Source organism: Hyla sarda, chromosome 5 (genome assembly GCF_029499605.1).
Source record: "Hyla sarda isolate aHylSar1 chromosome 5, aHylSar1.hap1, whole genome shotgun sequence".
Lineage (NCBI taxonomy): Eukaryota > Metazoa > Chordata > Amphibia > Anura > Hylidae > Hyla > Hyla sarda.
In genome coordinates this window covers 71,080,249-71,096,217 of record NC_079193.1, presented here as the reverse complement: position 1 = coordinate 71,096,217, position 15,969 = coordinate 71,080,249, and the positions used below count along the sequence as shown (strand labels likewise).

At 41.7% G+C, this 15,969-nt stretch overlaps 1 protein-coding gene across 1 annotated transcript in view; it reads left to right on the top strand.

Moving 5' to 3' along the window:
- Positions 1-15,969, top strand: part of LOC130273220 (sodium channel protein type 4 subunit alpha B-like) — a 488,856-nt gene that overhangs the window by 289,382 nt on the left and 183,505 nt on the right. The window contains exons 15-16 of the mRNA XM_056519644.1: positions 8,309-8,444; positions 11,825-12,063. Of these exons, the coding sequence (XP_056375619.1) occupies positions 8,309-8,444; positions 11,825-12,063 (375 nt within the window). The remainder of the gene's footprint in view (positions 1-8,308; positions 8,445-11,824; positions 12,064-15,969) is intronic.

Below are 15,969 nucleotides of genomic sequence, written 5' to 3'. Positions count from 1 at the left end.
ACGCAAGATTTCACCCTGTGGTGTCAAAGCAATCACAAGAACGGTGAGCAAAAATCCCAGAACCACATGTGGGGGACCTAGTGAATGACCTGCAGAGAGCTGGGACCAAAGTAACAAATACTACCATCCATAACAAACTACACCGCTAGGGACTTAAAGGGGTTCTCCGGTGCTTACACATCTTTTCCCCTATCCAAAGGATAGGGGATAAGATGCCTGATCGCGGGAGTCCCGCTGCTGGGGACCCCCGGGATCATGCACGCGGCACCCCGTTTGCAATCAGTCCCCGGATCGTGTTTGCTCCGGGACTGATTACAGGCGACCACCGGGCCGGCGGCGTGTGACATCACGCCTCCGCCCCGTGTGACGTCACGCTGCGCCCCTCAATGCAAGCCTATGGGAGGGGGCGTGACAGCTATCACCCCCCCTCCTGTAGGCTTGCATTAAGGGGCGGAGCGTGACGTCACACGCAGGCGTGACGTCACACGCAGCCCGCCCTGTAGTCGCCGGTAATCAGTCCCGGAGCGAACACGCTCCGGAGACTGATTACAAACGGGGTGCCGCGTGCATGATCCCGGGGGTCCCTGGCTGCGGGACTCCCGCGATCAGGCATCTTATCCCCTATCCTTTGGATAGGGGATAAGATGTTTAAGCACCGGAGAACCCCTTTAATGCTGTGAGGAAATAATGTGTCTCATTTAGGAGACCATCGGATTGGCATAGGGAGCCTTCTAGGCCATGATGAGCTACCTGGAAAAAGTACCTCTTCATCAGAAGCAAATAGCTGGCTCTCTAATGCTACCTTGTAAGTCAAAGAAGCTTAAAAAAGACTAAGGTCAGCCAAACCAGAGTACAAAATGAAGAGTATCCGTCTTTAGACAGCTGTTTCAGGATTCTTGCTATTCATCAGTACAGAGCAGATTGCTGGCTGACTGAAAGGCCATTGGGGGGGGGGGGGGGGGGGAAGGGCACTAAGCAGGTAACATGTCTTGTTGAGGAGACCACCAAGTTGGGTTAGGGAGTCTTATAGACCAAGCAATGCTTCCTGGGAAAAAATGCACACAGCCATATCTGTGCAGCCACTCTGGATAAGAATAGCTGATGGTAGTGAGATTGAGTGCCTCTGTATTACCATGTATATCTATAACTACTGTGTTTTGACATTGATTATATGTTTCCTATTAATATACATGGCAATAGACAAACACTATATGACTGTAACTGCTTTTTCTTACCTGGATTCATAATACTTAGACATATAACTATCTCACATATAGTATCAATAGGACACCTGAAATCCTTTCTATGCAAAAACAAATACAAAACAATGGCCCTGATTTACTATTGTAAACCTGACCTGCTTTGTCGGTTTGTGCGCCAGATTCTGGCGGATTCCGCCAGAAATTCTTTCTGCACCAGAATTTGTGCCAGAATTGAAAATAACCCGACCAACTCTCCATTTTACTGAGAGAACGAGGGAGCGTGGCCATCAGGGGAAGTCCGTGTGGTCGCCTGACAGATCAGAGCATGTGTAAAAAAAAAAGGAAAGTGTAGGGAAAAATCTCCACAAAGAAAACTACACTCCACTCTTAGTAAATGAAGGCCAAAATGTCTGATTCTATGTGGCAAAATTTGTTCTGTTTCTGAGTATTTTTTATTTTTTTTTGCACATTGTGAAATAATTATTAAATTTCAGAAAACAGCTTTCCGAACCCAAGGTAAAAAAAAAGCTTCATTTCTCAGCAGCTGAGAATTTTATAACTTTTCTCACCTCTGGTAATTGTGAGAATAGTCGACGGCCTTCCATTCACCGCTTCGCATTGTCTGGCGGGATCCTTGTTTTCCTTTCTCTTCTTTGTATCATTTGATTATTTCTTGTTTTTTCTGCTGTTTCCCAGGTAAACTAAACCTAAAAATCCATTTTAGATGTGTGTGTTGTCTAGTTGTGTGCAGTCTATTGTTCCCTGCTATCCATTTATAGCTAATGAAAGGCTGAATATACTGTTCTGAAATGGGAATACTGACAGGAACCCATAATCATCAGTCTATCTCATATACGTCCAGTACTGAGAACCTCCAGAATCATTTCCATACCCAAGTGTTACTGTTATTTACAGCTCTTTGTATACAGCTTTATTTTACTGTACAGAGATGTAAACTAAACCTTCATACTCCTGCATGTCTCCGATTTCATACTAAGGCAAAGGTGTGCAAGGATTCCTTCACGCACACTTTTTTTTTTTTTTTTTTTGTCTTTTCAACATTTTAGAATGGTGTCATCAAGGAATAGAAAAACAGAGATTTTTTTCTCTCCCCAAAACAGCACCACACCTGTCCTCTGGTTGTGTGTGGTATCACAACTTGGCTCAATTCACTTTAAAGGAGATGTCCAGTGCGGACTTTTCCTATTCCATCCTGCCCGGGCTGCAAAAAATGAGAAAACAAACTTTCACTTACCTTCCTACGTTCCTCCAGAGCTCCGCAACAGCTGATAGGTTGGCCGGGCTATCTACTACCTACTTCCTTTAGCCCGGTATGTCACATGGCGCTTCAGCCTATCACCGGCCGCAGCGATGTCCCGCCTCGGCCGGTGATAGGCTGAAGCGCCGTGTTACCTACCGTGCTAAGGGAAGTAGGAAGTAGACTGCGCGGCTGACCGATCAGCTGTAGCGTAGCTCCAGGGGAATGAAGGAAGGTATGTGAAAGTTTGTTTTCTCATTTTTTGCAGCAGGATGGAATAGGAAAAGTCCGCACCGCACATCTCCTTTAATGCAACTGAGCTGCAAAATGTGCAATAACACATACAACCTGAGTACAGTTGTGTTGTGGTTTTTGTTACAATTTTGTACAATGAGGGAGATTTATCAAAACCTGTCCAGAGGAAAAGTTGCTGAGTTGCCCATAGCAACCAATCAGATCGCTTCTTTCATTTTTCAGAGACCTTGTCAAAAATGAAAGAAGAGATCTGATTGGTTGCTATGGGCAACTCAGCAACTTTTCCTCTGGACAGGTTTTGATAAATCTCATCCATTGTGTGTATTAGTTTCCAAAGCTAGCTATATGCTGTGTCTCTTACTGTATTTTTACATATACATAGCATTTGATACTAAGGGTGCGTTCACACTGAGGAATTCAAGAGGAATTCATGAGGAATAATTTCGGTCAGGAAATTGTTGCCTTCTGTCATTTTATCCATCAAGCAGAATTCGAGCGGAATTTCCATGCGGAAATGAAGAGGAATGAAGGAGGAGGCTATTTAATCTACTTTTCTGAATTTCGCTTGATTTTCGCTCGAATTCCGCTTGAAAACAATGTCGGGCAGAATTTTTTTTTTTACCATTGACTTCTATTGGATTCTGCTCGCGGATTCCGCTTGAAGATGAACATGTTCTTTCTTCAAGCAGAAAGGAATTCAGTGTTGGAATTCCGCTAGCAGAATTTCTGCAGTGTGAACAGGACAGCAGAAAAAACATTAAAGTCAATGGGCAGAGGAGATGTGCATTAATTTGGAGCGGAGAATTCTAGAGGAATTACTCGAGTAAATTCCTCTTGAATTACTCAGTGTGAACGCACCCTAATACTGCACTATTACCTCTTGTGCCCCCTACTGGAAGCTTTGATTAGTTTATACAAAAATGTCTTTGCAATTTTTATTGACATAAAATAAATACAATGCTTTAATACAGTGTTTCCCAACCATGGTGCCTCCAGCTATGGCAAAACTACAACTTCCAGCATGCCCAAACAGCCAAAGGCTGTCCGGGCATGTTGGGATTTGTAGTTTTGCCACAGCTGGAGGCACCCTGGTTGGAAAACACTGGTCTACATAATAGTACCACGCAATCAATAATGTCCTACACTACCTTAATAATAGTACCCGGACAAGCTGTTGGGGCACGCTGGGAACTGTAGTTTTGAAACAGCTGGAGGCACACTGGTTGGGAAACACTGCTTTACTACATTTGTGATATAAGTAAACTGACTCCCGTGGTGAAGAGTTTTGATTTCTAAGCAGAACTTATCAAATAAAGGCTTAAAGCTATACTTCTATAGACTACGGTAACAAACGCCATATTTACCCAATATTAAAACATTTACAGGTATATTCTCAATATATTTAGAGCTGTATACAAAGCAGTGCTTTTCTCTCAAGATTGATCAATTTTTTGAAGCCATGTGGTCATGTCAGCAGCTCTGTCATCCACCTAGAAGTACATTTAATCCTATGCCCGTGCCTTAAATCCAGCCTTGTGTGTTTGTTTAGGAAGGTGGGAAATGACTATGTACACGAGTTCTGGTCTCCAGGCATATGTTCTTTACTGGCTTAGAATGGTAAATAAATTTTTTATGTAGAACACACTGTTCCATGCTGGGAGTAGTAGTACCTGTACTATAGACATATTGCCCCGGGTGTCAGTCTGACACCCGATGCAATCGTCCATTATATAGCAGAGCATAAGCAGAGCGGCTCTATACAGCGCTCACACCTCTGCTCTGTACTCTGAGTGATGTTCTATTCACATCACTCATTCATATTTTCCGCCCAGAGCTGTGATTGGCCGGATGGTTTCAGCCAATCACAGCTCTGAGGAAAAGATGAATGAATGAGTGGGCGGCCCGGAGTATAGTGCAGAGCAGGGATGCGAGCGATGTATACAGCCGCTCCATCTCTGCTATAGACAGGACAATCAGTAGTGATACCCGCTGTGATCTGTCACTTTCTGCAGGTACTCCTACTCTCAACATGGAGCACACTCTGCTCCATGCTGGGAGCTGTAGTACCTGCATTAATAGACAGATCGCAGTGTAACTTCTGACACCCACTGCGATCTTTCTATTAATGCAGGTACTACAGCTCCCAGCATGGAGCAGAGTGTGCTCCATGTTGGGAGTAGTAGTACTTGTAGTTAAGGAAGATCACTGCGGGTATCACTCCTGACACCCGCTGTGATCCTCCGGTATAATGTACGGATGCGGCCCATGCTCTCCTATGGTCCCCTGCACGCCGTATATATACACATTCCGATTTCTCACAGAGAGCTGTGATTGGCTGGAACCATCTGGCTGGTATAGGTGTATATAGGCTGGTATAGGTGTATATGAATAGGTGTATATATAAGGCAGTGCAGGGGACCATAGAAGAGCGGCCACCGCATCTATACATTATACAAGAGGATCGCAATGGGCGATCTGTCAATTAGTACAGGTACTACTACTCCCATCATGGAACAGTGTGTTCCATGCTGGGAGTAGTAGTACTACCTAAAAAATAAAAAATGAAAAAGTGAAAAACACACACACACACTACATTTTTATTATTGTTGGCTACATTTTTAGTGCTTTACCCACTCACATAGATTTTTCCCTGTTTAAAAATTAATAAACATTTCATAATAAAAAAGAGAAATTTCGTTAGATACAATTTTTTTCCATCACTACTGTATCTTTTTTTTTTAATACATTTTTTCAGGGTACCCTACGAAATTTTAATAAAAAAGTTATCTCCATAATTTTTTTGAATCGCTAAAGTCCAAAAAAGAATAAAAACTGCCTGCAAAAAATGCAAAATTTAAAACCAACATGGTGTTTTTCTTGCCATTTTTGCTCTCCCATAGACTTCTATGGGAGGAAAATGCACAATTTCAGGGCAAAAAAAGCCAAACTAGGTTTTGTCGGGCGATTTGAAAATCCAGCCTCTGAGCCCGAAATTGCTGAAAAACGCCAAAAGGATTAAAAAAACGCCAAAAGGATAAAAAAACGCCAAACTGAAAAACGCCAAGTGAATCTGGCATTTTGCAGTTTACTATTGACTTGCAGCTAACATCTGGATGCGGCATTTTTTCACTGAAAAAACGCAGTGCGGGAAAATTGGCTTTTTTTATGGCATTTCTGCAAAAAAAACCTCAGTGGAGTTCCAGCCTTAATGCTTCTAATATATATAGCATTGATTAGGCAAACATTTTATTAGCACTGTAAGTTGGAGCCAAGTGACCTCTCAGAACGTGTGAAACAACCTGTGTCACCACTCATCATCTACTTTTTTTTGTAATATTACTACCACTGTTAATAATAACAAAATTTATATTTACACTTTTACTTTATTGTTGTTGTTATTTTAATTAAATATTACTTACATTAAATTTGAATTCATTAAATCGAAAGGATAGGGGATAAGATGTCTGATCACAGGGGGGCCCCGCCGCTGGGACGCCCGTGATCTTCCTGCAGCAACCCGCATTCTATGCGTAACTGCGTCTGAAGTTTCAGAAACTGCTGGGCTTCCGAGAGGGGGGCGTGATGCCACGCCCCCTCCATTAATTTCTATGCGGGCTGCTGCAGGGAGATCGCGGGGGGTCCCTGCGCCAGGCCCCCCGCCATCAGACATCTTATCCCTTATCCTTTCGATAGGGGATAAGATGTTTTTGCCCGGAATACCGTTTTAATGCTATTGTTGTTTTTATTATTATTGCAGTAGTAGTATTATATTACTAGCTTTTTAAAGTCTTTCACTTTTCGGAAGTTATAATATTTAGCCTAAAAATAACAGAGATATATAAAGGAGCTACTGAACAGTCTTTTGTTGAAGTTGATGTTAAAGGGGGTATTCCAGGATTTTTTTTTATTTGACTATGCTACAGGGGCTGTAAAGTTAGTGTAGTTCATAATATAGTGTCTGTACCTGTGTGTGACTGTTTTCTCTCAATTTTTATGTGATTTTCACCCCAATATTTTTAACAGCATACAAAATTTTTCCCAGGTTGCAATGCGGCCGAGACCTGACTCACTAGTCAGCTGATGACAGAGAGCCTGTATGCTTCAATGGGTGGAGGGATCGCTTGGTGGGAGAGAGATCAATCTGCAACTAATGCAAAAGCTGTAGGCACCCTGATTGAAATCCACAGGTCTTTTGAATGGATGCAGCTCATTTATGTTTCAATGGGTGGGGTGGCTGATGTGTGGGAGGGAGGAAAATGGAATTAGGGGATTTGTAAGTAAAAGAAGAAAACTCAAACAAGAAATACCAGTTCACAAAAAGCTAGCCACAGTGTTATGGAAATCTCACAACATAGCCATTTAGCCCCAAGACAAACGCAGATCCTTCCTAAGCATGTCCATTACTGTCTGGCAGGTAGGTGCTAAAATCACCTTATGATGGATAACCCCTTTAAGTGTAAGGTTCTGAGAGATGTTTACAAGGGCCAAATTGTATTGGCTAGCCTTAAGATCATGGGCGACCAATGCTCATTTTAATGCACTTGGAGATGAAAGCCTATCCTGTCTGGTCTGATCCCTCCATTCATTTCTATGGGAGGGGGCTTAACGGCCGCAATGCCCCCTCCCATAGACATGAATGGAGGGGGCGTGGCGTGACGTCACGTCCCCGTCTCCGAAGCCCGGAGGTTTCCGAAACTTCAGACGCAGCTACGCATAGAATGTGGGCTGCTGCAGGGAGATCGCGGGGAGTCCCAGCGGCGGGCCACCCGCGATCAGACATCTTATCCCCTATCCTTTCGATAGGGGATAAGATGTTTTTGCCCGGAATACCCATTTAATGCCAGGTACACCCTTCATGGCATTGGTTTTCTCTAATACCTGTGGCATCTTCAGGATAATCCTCCACACTATTTTGTTTTGGGAGACCAGGAAGTGGTTAGCAATGGGGACCGGGTGCCATTAGAACTGTAAAGACTGGGGATCAAGGCAGGGGAATGTTACTTTATTTTAGCTTTCTTATTTTGGCCTAGCCTCTATTAAAAATGAAAAAAATATATAAATAACTGGAAAAAACCCTAATTAAAAATGATCATCTTAGGGTTACTTTGAAGTTTAAACAAACACTTGACCATGTTTCCTGCATCCTATGCTGATAGTCTCTCCAAATGCTTTTGTTACTAGTTGTGTCCTCTTGGTATCTGATTCCCAGAAATATTTAGACTGGTATCCCCTGAATTCTATATCACACTTGTTGAGAACTCTCCATGCCCGTCTGAGTGCACTGATAACATAATGCATGTTTAGGAATTTTTTGCTCAGAGTTCTAAGAAATCCTAACATATTTGATAGCATGGATGAGAGACATGTAATATGTTGTATATGAAAACTTTAAAGAAGTAATTGTAACCGTACAAGCTCTGCGGTGCTTCAGTAGTATTTTCAAAGCCAGTGGAAAAATGTATCTCTTCAAATGTCCAATCTTGACATAACGTTTAAAGCAGATAAAAATACAATCTGTATATATACATAATAACAGATTTGTGACCAGTGTTTGTAGAGCAGTGGATATATAAATGACTCTTTTATTTAACAGATGTCTCCGTCAGACCTTGAAATGAGTAAGATGCAGCTGCTGATGCCTCATCGACTCTCTGTAGAATACATGGATGTGCCGTTTCAGAGACCGCGAGCAGTGAGTGCAGTCAGTGTCCTCACCAACGCCATGGAAGGTAAGCATCTGTATAATGTGGTGACTAAAGGGACAGTAGAAGTCTAAGTGACTTGACTTAAAAGCAAAAAAATTACATTAAAAAATGCAATAGAAATGGATTTATGTCATGATCAAATATTATACCAAAGAAATCAGAAGCAGTGATGATAAAGCATGGTAAAGACGTAAAGGGCAAAGGAGTATGTCAGATCTGTGAAAATCCCAAAAAAATATTAAATAACTGAAAAAATAAACCATAATTAAATATCAATGAAAGTATAGACAAAGTTTATTTGGATCACTGAAACATTTTCGAAAAAATGATTGTGAAAAAGAAGTGACAGATCCGCTATTTTGCAGTTCACATTGACGAACATAACAATAAGGTCTGGAAGGGTTTGGTCACCATTTAAAGTTAAAGGGGTACTCCGGTGAAAACCTTTTTTCTTTTAAATCAACTGGTGGCAGAAAGTTAAACAGATTTGTAAATTACTTCTATTAAAAAATGTTAATCCTTCCTGTACTTATTTGCTGCTGAATACTACAGAGGAAATTCTTTTCTTTTTGGAATGCTCTCTGATGACATCACGAGCACAGTTCTCTCTGCTGACGTTATTATAATAATAATAACACTTTATTTATTGTTGTCCTTAGTGGGATTTGAACCCAAGTCCCCAGCACTGCAAGGCAGCAGTGCTAACCACTGAGCCACCATGCTGCCCTTAGCATACATCTGCTATGCACGGTTGCTAAAATGGACAGAGATGTCAGCAGAGAGCACTGTGCTCGTGATGTCATCAGTGTTCCAAAAAGAAAGGAATTTCCTCTGTAGCATTCAGCAGCTAATAAGTACTGGAAGGATTAAGATTTTTTAATAGAAGTAATTTACAAATATGTTTAACTTTCTGCCACCAGTTGATTTGAAAGAAAAAAGGTTTTCACTGAAGTACCCCTTTAAATCAATATTCAATAGGTTCAGCCTTCAGTGGTCCTGGGGAGTTCCATGGAATTGGACAGTTTATACACTGCTCAAAAAAATTAAGGGAACACTAAGATAACACATCCTAGATCTGAATGAATGAACTAATTGTATGAAATACTTTCATCTTTACATAGTTGAATGTACTGACAACAAAATCACACAAAAACTTATCAATGGAAATCAAATTTATCAACCCATGGAGGTCTGGATATGGAGTCCCACTCAAAATCAAAGTGGAAAACCTCACTACAGGCTGATCCAACTTTGATGTAATGTCCTTAAAACAAGTCACAATGAGGCTCAGTAGTGTGTGGGGCCTCCACGTGCCCGTATGACCTCCCTACAAAGCCTGGGCATGCTCCTGATGAGGTGGCGGATGGTGTCCTTAGGGATGTCCTCCCAGACCTGGACTAAAGCATCCGCCAACTGCTAGACAGTCTGTTGGTGGATGCAGCGAGACATGATGTCCCAGATGTGCTCAATTGGATTCAGGTCTGGGGAACGGGCGGACCAGTCCATAGCATCAATGCCTTCCTCTTGCAGGAACTGGTGACACTCTCCAGGGACATGAGGTCTAGCATTGTCTTGCATTAGGAGTAACCCAGGATCAACCGCACCAGCATATGGTCTCACAAGGGGTCTGAGGATCTCATTTCGGTACCTAATGGAAGTCGGGCTCATGGAGGGCTGTGCAGCCCCCCAAAGAAATGCCACCCCACACCATTACTGACCCACCGCTAAACCAGTCATGCTGGAGGATGTTGCAGACGTTCTCCATGGTGTCTCCATAATCTATCACATGTGCTCAGTGTGAACCTGCTTTCTTCTGTGAAGAGCACAAGGTGCCAGTGGTGAATTTGCCAATCTTGGTGTTCTCTGGCAAAGGCCAAACGTCCTGCACGGTGCTGGGCTGTAAGCACAACCCCCACCTGTGGATGTCGGGCCCTCATGCCACCCTGTCTGTTTCTGACCGGAGTGGACACATGCACATTTGTGTCCTGCTGGAGGTCATTTTGCAGGGTTCTGGCAGTGCTCCTCCTTGCACAAAGGCAGAGGTAGCGTTCCTGCTGCTCGGTTGCTGCCCTACTACAGCCTCCTCCACGTCTCCTGATGTACTGGCTTGTCTCCTGGTAGCGCCTCCATGCTCTGGACACTACGCTGACAGAGACAGCAAACCTTCTTGCCATAGCTCGCATTGATGTGCCATCCTGGATGAGCTGCACTACCTGAGCCACTTATCTGGGTTGTAGACTCTGATTCATGCTACCACTAGATTGAAAGCACCACCAGCATTCAAAAGTGACCAAAACATCAGCCAGGAAGCATAGGAACTGAGAAGTGGTCTGTGGTCACCACATGGAGAACCACTCCTTTATTGGCCTATAATTTCCACCTGTTGTCTGTTCCATTTGCACAACAGCATGTGAAATTGATTGTCAATCAGTGTTCTTCCTGAGTGGACAGTGTGATTTCACAGAAGTGTCATTGACTTGGAGTAACATTGTGTTGTTTAAGTGTTCCCTTTATTTTTTTGAGCAGTGTATAATGAAGCCTTCAGTGAATTCACCTTGTGGATGTTTTATCTTTTAGTGGTTACAAACCTGACAGGTCTCTGAATTTGTGAAGATTTGATAATTCCACACACCATACATCATTTAAAATTGTTTTCAGACATGGAGACTTCAATCCATGAATGATAAATGAAGTTTAAAAATGTATCTGTAGTAGAAAAACAAACAAATACAAGCCATGCTTAAAACTCAATGGCATGTTGCTTAAATAGCAACGTTTTAAAAAGGTTGCTTGAGGAAAAGTGTGTTTAAAAAAAAAAAAATTCTCACTCTGTACCTGTAGCCTCCAGGATTGTTGCTCCTGGTGCTGGGGATCAAGACGTCATATTTGCAGGACATGGCTGTGACCATTGGTTGTCTTAGCGGCATTCTGATGTATTGACCCCCACAAAAAAAAACTTTTCACTGGACAACTCCTTTAATGTAAATGTTATTCAGGCTAACCAGTAATAAGTCAATACTTATATTTATAGCATGTCATACACAAGACCGATCAAATACATGTCTTATCAAGGCTCAAATATATGTCTTATCAAGGCTCAAGTGTTGTGCCCTCAAATATAGACAGGGTGCCAGGTTAACTATGACTGTTGTAGGGGCCTGTGATGTGAATAGGTCTCTACTGCATACAATTTTAATTTTAGCATCAAACTAGTATGGGGTATCTCCTATGTTACTCCTTGTTGCAGGCAACCAATATGTTATTTAGAACTATGTATTGCATATTTGACCCTCCTACAACAGTATTTGAAGGTCAAAATGTACTTTAAGTTTTGAAATGTTGTACATGTTAAGACTTTCAAGTGCAATTCAAGCATTCTACTATATATTTCAATGTCTTTTTAGAACTGGAAGAATCCCGCCAGAAATGTCCTCCTTGCTGGTATCATTTTGCCCGTACCTTCCTTATCTGGGAATGTTGTCCTCTGTGGTTACAAATCAAGAAATTTGTGAAATTTGTAGTAATGGATCCGTTCTCTGATCTAACCATCACTATATGCATAGTACTAAACACCCTATTCATGGCTTTGGAACATTACGATATGGACAAGGACTTTGAGAACATGCTAACCACTGGAAACTATGTAAGTAACCATTGTAATTCATGATTATCTGTCTAAGTAATTTTCTTGTGTGGCATCCAGATGTTTTCTGGCAGTCAGTAAGATAATATGAGGTTCTGCACACACAATAGCCTACTGTTGTTCAGCCATTTACATCAGTTCTCAACATATGTATCTGATGCACTCATCTAGTATCCGATGTTATAATAAAAAGACATCAGGACTCCTTTCCCTTAGAATCCCAAAAATGTTCATGTATTCATTTGATCAATTCTTGACATTCCAAAAGAACTGTCAACTGACTGTCAAGATAACATAGTGCTCCATGCCAACACAGCTTAGCTTCTTAAAGACCAATCAATTTCCTCCTTTTCCTCCTTATCTTCTAACAGATATAGCTTTTTATTTTCTCATCAACAGAGTTATGTAGGGGCTTGTTTATTGTGGGACCAGTTGTATTTTTTAAGAACATCCTTCTTTTTACCTTATAATGTCATGCGAAACAGAAAAAAAAATTGTGGGGTGGAATAAAAAAAAAATATTCCCCAAATATTGGGATATTTAGTCTTTATGCCATTCACTGTCTAGTACAACTGACATGTAAACTTTATTATGCAGGATAGTTTGATTTATATAGTTTTTGTTATATTTTGCTACTTCTAAAAAACATTTTTTAATTGCTTGGCATCTTGGTAGACATAGAGGCCTTTAGAATGCCCCTGGCTGACATGACAACCGATTGAAACCCTGTAAATGTGTCACTGAGGGGGTGACTGGAGGCACGATAGGACCACCACTCAGCATCAAACTACAGTTGCTACTGACCGCAGCATCTAGGTCTTTAAATACCAAATGAATGTGAACTCACTGCATTACCTTACCAGTTTGACTTGAGGCCAAAATGGAATCCAAGTATCCTCTAGGTCAGTGGTCCCCAATCCAGTCCTGAAGGCCCATCCACATTCCAGGTTCAGTCTCTCCATTGGAATAGAACAGGGTAAAATCCTAATCCTGGACTGTTGGTGGGCCTTGATAACTAAGTTGGGGACCTCTGCTCTAGGTCTTCAACTTCCACAGCCTAGTGTGGAATAAAGGGGGACTTCTAGCTGTGGATGCTGGGGTTTTTAGCTGCTGCTAGAAGATGCCAGGTCTTTTCTTTAAGAGTCGTCCTTGGATAGTTTACGGCTCGCCAAGCAGACTAGACACCCTGGTTCCAGACACCATGGATAAACGCAGAGCTAAGGCTGATGCAACTGGTAAACAGCTTAGAGGTAACAGGAATAAGCACAGCACAGTCCAATGAGGGTTAAAGGGGTACTGCAAAGGAAAACAAATGTTTTCAAACCAACCGGTGCCTGACAATTATACAGATTTGTAAATTACTTATATTTAAAAATTATTATAGGAAAACTGTCAGCCAGGTTCACCCACACTAAACCCAATACAGTGGGTTATAGTGTGGGTGAACAGGATTCTAACGAGGGGTCACTTACTTATTTTGGTCCACTGGCTGCCCAAATATTTGCCTGTAAATTTCCGGTCTTTCTTCCATTGCTAGCACTTTGAAGTCATTCCCCCCGTTGATTGGCCACCTCTGCTTCCCAGAGTGAAGGTCCTAAGCCCGCCCCTGCTATTAGCATATTGATTATCTTCAGCTCCACGTTGTAGTGACGGGGAGTCACAGCTCACGTGAGCACAGCGCTCTGTCTGCAGAGCATATGCGCCGAAAGATTTCAAACAGCTCTCACGCCCTAATGAGAGCGCACTGCTGTTTGAAATTTTTCGTCGCATGCGCTCACGTGGCCTGTGACTCGACATCACTACGATGTGGAGTTGAAGATAATGAATATGCTAATAGCAGGGGCGGGCTTAAGACCTTCACTTCGGGAGGCAAAGGCGGCCAGCCTGTTGAGGCAATGCCTTCAAGGCACTAGCCTTATTGGAATTTTGCAGGCAGATATCTTGGCAGCCAGTGGACCAAAATAAGTAAGTGACCCCTCATTAGAATCCTGTTCACCCACACTATAACCCACTGTATTGGGTTTAGTGTGGTGAACCTGGCTGACAGTTTTCTTTTAAGCCTTCCAGTATTTATCAGTAGCTGTATGCTCCAGAGGAAGTTGTGAAGTTTTTTCCAGTCTGACCACAGTGCTCTCTGCTACCACCTCTTTCTGTCAGTCACCCTGCCAGAGCAGGTTCAAATCCCCATAGCAAACCCGACAGTTTGACAGTTCCTGACACGGACAGAGGTGGCAGCAGAAAGCACTGTGTTCAGACTGAAACAAAGTAGAAAGAATGATACATCTTCCTTTGGAGCATACAGCAAGTGATAAGTACTGGAAGAATTAAGATTTTTAAATTAAACAATACACAAATATTTGTAACTATATGGCACCAGTTGATTTAAAAAAAAAATTCCCACCGGAGTACCACTTTAAAGGAGTACTCCAGAGAAAAGAAAATTTTTATTTTGAAATAAACTTGCACAGCTGATAAGACTTAAAGATTTTTAAATAGAAGTAATTTAAAAACCTATATATCTTTCTGGCAATAGTTGATTCGAAAAAAAAATTAAAAAATTCCCACCAGAGTACCCCTTTTAACAGTCAGTTGCAGTAAGCAGCTCCAGTAGATGGTGCTGGTCAGCATCAGGAGATTCAACACGGCAAGGGTTAAGTAGCCACAAGGAGAAGACGAAGATGTTCTTGTAGCAGCAGATAAATATATGGCTTGATACAGGCAGAGGTTTGGTGTTTTAATGTTTTTTGTATTCACACAATTTTAATAATGCTAGAAGGTCTAATACTAAAATTACAGTTGATACTGAAGATAAGACGTAGATGAGCACTTTGCGAATACGTCAACCTGTACTTCCACCATTGTTGGCAGAAAACCCATTGCTGGTAGATAAAGAAGAGTGTATATTAGGATTGTACACAGTAACAATGTTAAATTATAGCAGTGCCCTTTGATGGAGAATCCAGTAATACCAGACCTAATAACTGATTTAAACTTAAATATAAAAAATACATTTTGTTTCTTACAAAAAAGATGAACACAGTGGGCAATTTGATGTTAAGTGATCTCATATGGGGCTTTATAATAGAGTATAGATAGAAATAATCAGACTATTGCCTGAATTAAATTTGTGTCTGGGTTAAGTGATTTCCATTTATTTGACGATTGAATGATAAAGAGCCAGTGTATGGCAGTGTATGGCGCTCTTCTTGTGCACAATGGAAGCTCAGTGCCAGAGAAGTTTGGATTTGTGCACCCTAGAGTCCTGGTGTTCCCAGAGGCTCCGGCTTGTTTACAGTAATTGTAAACTGCATTTAAATGGGCGATCGAAGGGCAGACTTGTTATTGACAATGCATTATCTAGATGAAGGAGAATAAAAAGCATAAAAGAACACACCACTTAACTTGTTCCAGGCAACATTTCAAAAGTTCATATAGTGAGTAGCTGCTCTTAGGCAAAAGAATGGCTCGTTCAGCTTTATTTAGACCCTGGAAGCTTCTCCGCTATTCCTCTGGGAGCTGCCATATCTGTGATGTTGCCTGGAATTACATCATATCCTGGCATAGGAACAGCTAGGCCAATACGTAGGAGGTAGGGAAACCAATATGTGAACCCATTTGTGCCCTGTTTTAATAAATCAATGCTATATTCATTTAGGCTTTACTGCAATGTTTCTTCAGGTCATCCCTAAGGTTAACTAGTAAAATCTTTTGCAAACTAAATATGCAGAGGAGAAAATGAAGATTGACAGATTGGGATTCTGTTGCTTGACCATCACAGATGGACTATTGTTAACGTAAATGACCATACAAGAGTGTCACATTGCAGTTTGGATGTTTCAGAAATATGAAACCTTTACGGTACGTTCCCACGTGCCGTATTTTGCTGCGTATTTGCTCTGTGTATTT